General features: G+C 43.6%; 2 protein-coding genes across 5 annotated transcripts in view; one reads left to right on the top strand and one right to left on the bottom strand.

The window, feature by feature from the left end:
- skap1 (src kinase associated phosphoprotein 1) overlaps nucleotides 1–6,656 on the top strand; it is a 39,460-nt gene extending 32,804 nt beyond the window's left edge. For 3 of the 4 annotated variants that reach the window (XM_005725798.2, XM_005725795.2, XM_005725797.2), the window contains exons 14-15: nucleotides 4,968–5,070; nucleotides 5,411–6,656. In XM_005725798.2, the coding sequence (XP_005725855.1) occupies nucleotides 4,968–5,060 (93 nt within the window). In that variant the 3' untranslated portion in view covers nucleotides 5,061–5,070; nucleotides 5,411–6,656. Of the gene's footprint in view, nucleotides 1–4,967; nucleotides 5,079–5,410 lie in introns of all 4 variants that reach the window. The other variant, XM_005725796.2, reaches the window with a different exon arrangement.
- A 1,175-nt stretch (nucleotides 6,657–7,831) lies between these two features.
- snx11 (sorting nexin 11) overlaps nucleotides 7,832–10,168 on the bottom strand; it is an 11,096-nt gene continuing 8,759 nt past the window's right edge. Inside the window, exon 6 of the mRNA XM_013908948.1 lies at nucleotides 7,832–9,976. Coding sequence (XP_013764402.1) covers nucleotides 8,775–9,976 — 1,202 coding nt within the window. The 3' untranslated portion in view covers nucleotides 7,832–8,774. The remainder of the gene's footprint in view (nucleotides 9,977–10,168) is intronic.

The raw sequence follows: 10,168 nt of genomic DNA on the forward strand, positions 1-10,168 counted from the left end.
TTTTTTTTTTTGCAGTATCACACTCTCCAATTTTAGATTTAAATTGCAAAGATGTTTCAGCCACATCAGGAGCGCTGTAACGGCATCATCGCCTCGCCGGCGTCATGCAAAGGGATATTATTTGTAGTAGGATTTAAAATGTGTTAAATTTATTGTTCCACTTCCCGCTGACACATGTAGTACCTGTAGTGCTTTGTCTCTAAAGCCATAAGGTGCATTCTTGCCCTCTAATTTATGGATCCACAATCAAAAGACGTGGGCTCTACAGGTCAGCTGTCACATTCCTGTATTCCCACAGGCACTCATGGAGAACGGCGGGATGGAGTGGGAAGAGATTTATGGCACAAACCCATCCAGGGTCCTTAAAACTCTGGCAAGTGCTGCCCCTGCTGCTGCTGCTGCTGCTGCCGCCACCACCACCTCTCTTCCTCCATCCCGTCCAACCAAAATCCAGAGAGAGGGCGGCCGGCCAGCCAATCCGGTGCGGCTCCCAAAGAAAAGCGTCACTGCACATTTGGCCAAAGTGTTCAGCTTGTTAGAGACAATGAGAACGTGGACACCACTGACACCTTGTGGTGGTTTTTAATCGCTTTTTTTTTAATGAAAACTTTTACAACCACTGAAAGCTGATTTACGTCCTTATAGATGTACTTGTTGAGGGGTATAATCGCGTAAAACTCAAGCTCGGATATTCACAATTTAAATTATATATTCCATGTTGTGTCCTTGCTAGCCGGGACAGTTTTTCGTCATGTTGCCTTCATGTTCTCTTTTGGCCCTCTGCGTGCAGGCCACACCAGCTGAAAGCAAGTGAAGAAAAGGAAAAGTGGTCAAATAATCAGATGGGAAAAGTCAAGCCAGGGAGACAAAGAGGAGGGGATCCCTTTATTCTTTTGTGTGAACCCTGTCCACCGCCCCCCTCTCTCTTTCTCCTTTTCGCTGTCACACAGCCATTTAAAGACCCCTAGCTGCTATTGTGGCCATAGACACCAAGACGCTATAGACAGGCAGAGACATCCTATTTACCACCCAAAGTAGCAGGGGGTGAGTCTGGGGTTTGGGGTCATGCAGGAGGCAGCGGTCATCCCCCGGTCAACTACAGTAGGTCATTATTCAGCCCAAGCCAATAGCCCAGAACAGCGTCCGAGCAGCCCACCCCCCAATCCATTCTGCTTAATTATTATAAATGAGGGGCGGCGTAAACAGCCATCATTACAGACACTCAGTGGCATACACAAATCCACTTTAAATTGCTATTAAGTTAAGGAGCTATCTGTAATCCCAGGCGTGCATTAGAAAGGAGCGAGTAGGTTTTCTTTTTATTAAATCTCATCGTCCCTGAGATATTTTCAAACGTTCTCATGCTCTGTCATGTTTCCAATTTGAAGCCAATTCGCTGATTTAATTAAAAGCCCACTTGGAAAAAAATGGACACCAAGTAGCCATTTCCATCTCTGGTTAAGCCGAGTTATCATCCGTGTTTCCGAGTAGATTTCGACCTCCCCACCCCATCAAAATAAAGAGAAGATCCTTCTACCCTGAAGTTTCAGGTGTTATCAGTTGTGAAGTGTACCTGTGTGAGCGGCGAGGAGGGCTTGCTAACCTGATAACAGGTTACAGATGGTGTGCTTGTGCCTGGCTGAGGTGTCCATGTTTCTTTATTAGGGTCAGCAGTGATGGAAGAACTGCAGAGAGCTGCAGTGCATGTGGAGGAGAGCGGGGAATAAAAACAGAGAGGATGCAGGCGGAAAGGTTGCTACAGGAGAGACGTGGAAGAGAGGAAAAAGAGGAGGTGGAGGAGGGGGTTGGAAATGGGGAAGGAGGGAGGGAGGGAGAGATTGTAACACCCAGGCGGCGGGTTCAGCAGCAGGGCAATGAGAGACTTCCTGCGCTCCATCATGCCCAAGGCCTGCCTCAGTCAGCTGGTGGCCAAGGAAAGATGCCTCATGTGTCAGGCTTATTAGCACTCCCCCTAGTTTGTATGCATTTGGGATTGCACGAGTGTGTGTGTGTGTGTGTGTGTGTGTGTTTCATGTGTGTGAGGAAAACATGTGGTCAGGATCCGTGCAGATTTTTACACGTGAAAAAGGTGATTTTTTTCTTACCTGACACGAATATTGAAGATGTGTTTTGTTTAGGCGGATAATGGTGGCGTGACACGACACCTGCCTTCGCCCACCGCCCTCTGTCTGTCTCTCTCGGTCGCCACATCCAGCCAACCTCGACTCACCTTCTCCCCGCTTCGAGGCTCGGGGTAGCTGTCAATCTGTCCTGCGGGTCGGGGAGCCGTGAGCGATGGGCCTATCAGAATGCCACCATTAGCCAGCCCCCTGAGTGGTAAATAAACGATCGCGCCGGTACACTGCAGGTGTTGTCATGGCAACCCACTCTCAGTGCCAGCCCCGCCCACACCCGTTCTCCCCCACCGCCACCCCACCTCTCCTCTTGGTGGAGGAGTCACCGGGAGGTCAGCGAGTCAACGTGCCGCAGCCGCCACGACACGGCGCTGTTTGCCCCCCACCACCACCACCACCACCACCTCTCCTCCCCTTTCAATCTGCGCCCAGGTTGCAGCAAACACAGCCTCGGATACGTGTCACCTCAGCACACGTTTCCCAGAAGTCAGACCCCTCAGGGAAACCTTATTTTTCCCCCTCACAAGGAACATCTTCCATTTTAGTCCCGAGCCCAAACGTTTATCTGTGCCCCGTTTGCGAGTTTCACGGCCTGAAAGCCAAAAAAACCAGAGGAAAACAAACAGAAGGGTGGGGGGTGGGGGCATTGAGGAGCCTAGTTTTTGTCATTTGGATAATTTAGTCTGCAAGCCTTTTGGAATGTCCCTATTACAGCAGGTGTACTCTGGATGAACCCATTTCAAGTGTGAGGAAGATGGACTCTGCACGCCTGACAGACTTCTACCGCCATTGGCACCCACTCCGTGATGTAGCAGTTGTATTAAAATGGCGACGCTGATAATCCAAAAGACCTTTCTCAGGGAGAATTTGAGACCGACTGCACAGATGGGCCGCGGAGATAAATAAAACTCTCTGTCACTACGGTTGGTGGAATAGTGCTGCGACGCCCCCAAGGGAGAGAAAAACTGTTTCGCTCCCTCTCTCCGATGCCTCCCCCCACCGTCCGTCTGTCTGCCCTCTCCTCCTCCTCTCCTCACGTTCTCCGAATGGGAACCGGAGCCAGCTTTCCGCAACCGGGCTTTTCCCTGCACGGTCTTATGGGGAGCATAAAAAGGCCATTTCGGCCCTAACTTTCCCCTTCGTTATGAGCTCAGACACAGCGAACTGTCAGTTTGTCAGAGAGCCAAGCACACTGGAGCATCCCAGTCAGAGCTGTCAGAGAGGTTTGCAGGGGGAAAACGATGAGGCCTGGGTGGACAATCTGCTTATTGTGGGTACCTGTTTGTGCTGTTAGAACACTTGAGCCTTGTGGTTTATTACCGTCTAAGCGGTTCATCCATCCTCGCTGTCCAAACACCGCTCATTAGCTGCAGGCCTCATTCCTCTGGCTGCAGAGAGGTGTCAGGTCCGGATGATCGGCTAAACCTCCTACACGATGCCTTTCATCATGTCAACAGAGTGCGCGTGAACCAGAACCTGAATCTGAATCTGAGGCATGCACTCAGCGGAAAAAACCCACCAATTTATTTTACATATGTGTCTGCACGTGTGTGATAAACTGTCCGCACAATCGCGTCGGGTCTGAAAAAGAGGAGAGATGAGTGGCACTGGGGTTTCTGCTCCAGCAGGGTGGCTTGTGCCCCCACTGCCAAGCCGATCGCTTTCCAAATATTGATCCAGTACAGATCTACTCATAGCCCGGCTGCTGTGATCAGATCATCATGCAGCGGTTCAGTCATGTTCGTTAAATGCTTGAAGCAGATTAAATAAGCAGCTTCATTATTTCAATGTACAGGTCTGGAAGCAGTGCAAACTGCTGTGTTCCCTGTATAAGTGTATATCAATTAACTTACTTACATTTGATTCGGCTTAGAGTTAACTGCGATTCTTTCAGCTACAAATAAACACACACAAAAAAATCCCTGTTTTCATAGAGATTCTAGTAGATTTCCCCCATGATAACCAAAGCATATGTTCAACCTCTATTTATTAATTTTTAAAGAAAATTTTAGCCTCAAATAAATTTGCCTACATTATATTTTTAGGGTTTTTCTTCTAGGAAGTTTTCTTTCAGTTCAGCAGATGAAAAAATTAACATTTCTGGGGTTTCTTATCTGCACAAAGACTCATATGGTTTTCAGTCACAATCGATATTTATTGTTTGTTCTTAGCTTGTTTCAGGTTTTTTTTAAATCCCCATTATTATGCTTCTGAACCTAATTGTAAATAAAAGCTGTAATCATAAGTAATGAAAAAAACTGGTGTTTATGGGATTTTTTTTTGAGGCACAGTGGATTTAATTGGTCACCTTCAACCAGCATTTATATTTTCTCTGAACATGCGCGTGAAATAATCCGTCTTTTTTGTGTTGTTTTTTTAATCACAGTACAGAAATGAACCCTCGTTATAATTAGTCTGGGGAAACGGGCCAGCTGTGGCGATGGCTTTGGAGCGGTTAAAAAAAGCTGTTTTATTGTAGACACTCACTGTCTCGATAGCCTTGTTTACCGTTTGCCTCATTTTTTAATGAAAACCCTGGAGGCTAATACACCAAAAGTGTCCATTAGGAGTGCCGCGCATGACTCTTTGTGGACGGGACCACGCTCGCATGGATTTCCTGCGCCAGAGTTGACTTTAAGCATTTGTAACCTGATAGTTTTTCTCTGGGTTTCTGTGTTAAAATAATTCAAATGTCTCCTCTTGTGTTCAGTGGTGTGTCAAATCAGTATCAGTATCAAAGTGCAGGTTTTATGCCTGATCCCGCTTTGTTTACCTGTTCCTAGACGCCCTTTGAGCCTCACCGCTCTGTTTCTTCTTTTTTTTGGGGCCCAGGAGTACAACATTCACGGGTGGTGGGTCGGCGAGCTAAACGGCACCGTGGGCATCGTCCCCAAGGACTTCCTGCAGCCTGCCTACATCCTCTGAGCTCCAACAGGTACCGAGGTACTCTCTTATCATCAGCATTATGGACCATTACTGTGGCCTAATACACAGAAACGGTCCCCCTGGTACTCATCCAGATTGCCACTGAGGTATATGCAGTCGTTGACCTGCCATTTATGGCATCTGCTGGCTGGAAGAAGTACTGCATAAAGCAATCAGAGTGCTGCAATGGGCAATGGGCGAGGATAAATATATGCAACAGAGGCATGATTACAGCGTCAGTTGTCCTATTTAAGAAAATGATTCCCTAATGCAGTCAGATAGGTGCAGCTTAAAATGAACACTGAATTATTAATGCGTCCTTCTCTGATACGGTTTCTTTTTCTTCACAGCGCTGCGGCTGCCGGCACGTCCTGCCATGAATTACTCTTGACACATCTGTCAGATAAGCGTTTGGCATTTCAAAATTATTCCCCTTTTATACCAATGTAAATTATTATATTATCACCTAAACCTGCTGCAGCTGTACTTACTCTTGTACACTATAAGCCATTTATAAAAGCCTGTTTAAAGAAGAAAAAAAATCAAAGTGCACACTAGAGCTGGAGTAATTAGTCTGTTAATCAGTTTTGATAAGTGATCAATCGTCCTAAATGTGAGACTTCTCATTTTCTTTATAAGTCTCAACCACTGTGTAGAAAATTCAGAGAAGTGCCAAACTAAACAGTGAATGTGTTAATTCAAATAAAATGACAGACACATCTATAATTAAAAGCACCATTAGCTGCACTTTTGAGTGATTAAGAATGTTGCATGCATGCATTTATGAATCCACTGGATAGATCTGAAAACAGGACGTTGATTGTTAGTTTATAAATAATTTCCTCATAACTGACATAAGAAACAGTAATGTAAAGTATTTTAATGTAAACTCTGCTCAGAAATACTAAAAATAAAATATTGTGTGCTTTTGTTTCTGTTCTAAAGAAAAAGGGGGATTTTTAAAACTGTTTATTTGGAGCCACTAGGTGGCAGGCTTGCTTCAATGTCTTGAGTCATGTGTAAAAAGCTGTTTAATAACATGTCGCGACAGTAAAGAGGACAAGGTTTTATTGAAATAAAATAAAATAATCATGTGCACATGTACATGGATACCATCACTCACATTATCCTCGTACTCTTTGACATCTGTATTTAAACAAAACTCAAAATAAACCCCTGTAGTTATTACCAGGAACAAAACCAGTGAAACGTTAAAATCCCTCCACAGCTTAGATGCAAACAGCTTATTAAAATAAAGTCTGATTTCTGTGAGAAACCTCACAAATAGAACCTGCCGGTCCCTTTTAAATGCAGCTTAAAAGAAGCAGAAGTGTTGTGGGAACAACGTCGCTGCCAAGATGCAGACAGGTTACAGGCAAGACGACCAGAATTTCCACAGCAGGCATTCAGGATGTGTTTGAACTCGCTCATTACGATGCCAGAGGACGACGGCACGATCACACTGGACGTTTCAGTGATCAAACAGGCTTAAAAATTTTGATGTAACTGATAAATTACAGGATTTCTTTTAGTGATAACTCAGTTATTGTACCTTTGTATTTTTATTTAGCTTTTACTAGAATTTATTTTTAGCTTCCAGATTAGGTTTGCTTTGTTTTTCCTTTCTTTTTTTTGTTAATTGAGGTTAAGTAAAATAAATATAAATATTAATTTATATAAATAAAATTCTATATTCATATTCTAAGATTAACCCAAGGTTGTTAGTTTTAACTAAAACTCTGTGTAATAAAATCAAGACTAACTGAAATTATATTGATAATGATGATTAAAATGAAATAGAAATAAAAAGAAAATTACTTTAACTTCAGTGTTTGTCTGGTAAACTTTTTGTTGTGTGAGATTTAGGATGTCTAACTGCCTCAAAAGGGAAAAGTTTGTACTGTAAAACCAAAAAAAAAAAAAATTTGACCAATGACAAATATCCTTTATATTTTAATATTTAAGTAAACTAAAATCAACACTGACACTAATAAAAACTGAAGTGAACATTTTCAAACCCACTCTGGGAATCAACAAATTGCACTGAAAGGGAAAGAAAATTGAAATAAAAATGAATTCGAAAATACAAAACTGCTGTGTTTTAAGTGCATTGTGTAGCATGCAATAATACTCTTTACATGCAGATAGATGGAAAATCCATCATAAAATCCAGTGCATACAGAGTAATGAGTGATTTCAGACACACTGAGTTGTGGAGAGAGGAAAACACACAGGTGTGTTAATCATGGCTACATTTCACGCAGGGCAGGTCCTCTTTTTGGATGAACCTCAGTTGACGTGTTTCACAGGTGTCTGCTGTGGAAAAAGGCCCGCTGGAGTTAAAGCTCACATGTGTGAGGAAGAGTAAACTATTCTTAAAAATAACCTGTGCCCATCTTGCCTGAATGGAGTGCATAAATTATAAGTAAAAACTCTTAGTGTGTGTAAAACCATGTCATGGCCCTAAAGGTGTGCAAGGCATCCATTTCTACTTCATGAAGCTGTATAAACACAAAACAGGAATCACATTGTTACAGATCAGAAGTTCAAACTGGAGCCTCTGTGCATTTCACAGGTTGACTTAAGTGTGTTTTTTCCCCTCTCATCCTTCAGTAATAAATACCAGTTTAACACATGATCAGAGACGTGTGTACGGGGACTGAACTATGCGTATGCTTGTTCTCAGCCCGAGTATCATCCTGCGTTAGTGACCAGCACAGTGAAAGCTGTGAAGAATTAATACAAGCCGGGTATAACAGCTATTTAACTATTTAACAGCATGTGAAGCACATTTAAAGAGCAGTTAGGTCTCATTTGAGGCTCCAAATGTGACGAGGAACTCTAGATTTAGAGAAAAGTTCACTTCGTTCAATGTCTGTCGTGAAAGAAATGTGTCCACTGATTATTTATTTTAGTGGCTTTCACCATTCCTCCTCTCCTTACTGGGAATTTAGAGATCCCCTTTTCAAAGAGATTTAAATAAAGGTTTTTCACATTGATCTTTTAGGTGCTGAATTTCCACTCTCTCTGTCCACTGTAGGAAGCAGTGTTGTGTTTACAAGTTAACCCCCTCCAGGGTTTTTCTAGGCTCAAAATGGGCCTCAAGAGTCAAAGTCAATGCAAAGACTCTTTGTTAACATGCTTTAACTTACAAAAAGAAAGAAAAAAGTCACAGTTCTGGTGATTTTGCTTTAGTAGAAAGCCAAAATCAATTTAGTGGGCACTAATTTTTTCATATGCAAGAAAAACCCTGACCTTGTGTTAGCATTTTTGGTTGTTTTTTTTCTTTAATTAAATCAGGAAAACATCTCTTGATGGTCAGTATGAACAGGAACCACAAATTTCACTAAGTTTCAATACAGACACAAAGGAATGTGAACTTATCCTTTAATTTAGGTGGATATTTTTGCCTAAATTCAGCCCCAGCTGTTTCCTTACTGAAAGGCCTCAGAGTATGAACCTAAACTTAACTCGAGCACCTTCTTCTGTTCACTGAAGCCAAATGGAGAAGTGAAGCAGTCAGGAGGGAAATCAGATCCGGTACATAACAGAGAAATTCTAATGTTAGATTCATGCTGTTTTGGAAGTGTTATACCTACATGACAGAGTGTGAGGTGTGTCTCGTAACCCTGACGATATGAAGACGCTGTGTACGATGGGCAGAGTTTGGAACAGAGCGTTTGATTCAGTGATCTATATTAGAGGAAGACTTAACTAATGCACCTCCACCTCCTGAGTCTCCTCTGAAGGTGAGAGCGTGGCTTCCTCCTCGGTACATCTACCGTCACCCAATCCACGAGCGTGGCTGGTTGCTAAGATACTAAAGTCTCCATTTTCAGTCAGATATCCTGCAGTTACAGCAGAGTTAAGGTCTGCAGATTTACTCAGGTCACTGAGGGTGTATTGCAGGTCCTCATCCTCCTGGGCAGAAAGGTGCAGTTTTTCATCAGCATATCCGTTCACCTGCAGGTCCATGATGTTCCTGCTGGATGCCTCCACATCTGACCAGCGAGTGGCGTCTTCAGGAGGAGTCTTCACAAAGTCGTTTGCAACCTGGATCGAGTCGTCTGCCTCCTCACAAACGCTTTCCTCATCACTGACCTTCACGATGCTGTCGTTGGAAGATGGCAGAGAGGAGCTGACCGTGTCGCCCTCGTCGCTTTCATCTTTGTTGCCAGCAAAATACACTTCCTGCGTGTCATCACCATCCTGTTCCACCGCAGATACACCGTTCACCATGTGGGCCTCGTCACTGATTTCTGATTCGAGCAGTGTTTCCTCGTTACCTCCTGCTTTGTTGCCTTTTTGGTCATCGGCGTTGACTTCTAGAACATGAACCTCATTAACCTCAGAGATGACGGGATTCTCGGTACAGATGTTTTCCATAGCTTCCTGAGATCTGGCATCACTTCCTAAAATGTGTTCATCACAGTTATTTTCCTTAAAATCGAAAATCTTCTCAGAATCATCATATTTTTCAGGCTCACAGTTGACTTTTCCTTCATGAGCATCCTCATTACTCTCCTGCAGCTCCACCTTTTCTTCTTCACCTGGAGGTAAAACAATCTTCCCATCGATCACACTGTCCTCAAAGCCGATCCCCGTGAACGTGTGCACCTCCACCGGAGTCTGTAACCTCTGCTGGATCTGCTCAGCAGAGCTAAGACTCTCTGGACTGTCCCCCAGATAAAAGGTTGCCTCTGACGGGCCGCTGTCCTCAAGAACCGTTTCAAGAACGGCCTCAAGATGGTTGCTCTTCTGGGAAATCCTTAATGAGCATTTCTTCCTATGGTCCTGATCATGGACCTCCAGTAAACCTTCTAGAGGGTCAGCGTCACCACATGAGACGAGCTCCGGGCTGATGGTCTCATTAGGTTGTTGGCAAGGTTGATGAGGAGCCGGGCTGTGGAGGAAAACGGGAACAAGGGTTTAGAAATTGTTCAGTTTAAACATTTTATACATTTAATGAGGAGTTGATACGTTGCTACTAAAGGGGAGAGGTGTAAGGAAAAGCTCTAGAATACGGAGACTATGCTGGTTAGCTCAGCTTAGCACAAAAACTCCAGAATGGAGAAGTAATCATCCAATAAATAAATAAATAAATAAAT

Source organism: Pundamilia nyererei, unplaced genomic scaffold (assembly GCF_000239375.1).
Source record: "Pundamilia nyererei isolate P.nyererei 1_Seehausen unplaced genomic scaffold, PunNye1.0 scaffold00017, whole genome shotgun sequence".
NCBI lineage: Eukaryota > Metazoa > Chordata > Actinopteri > Cichliformes > Cichlidae > Pundamilia > Pundamilia nyererei.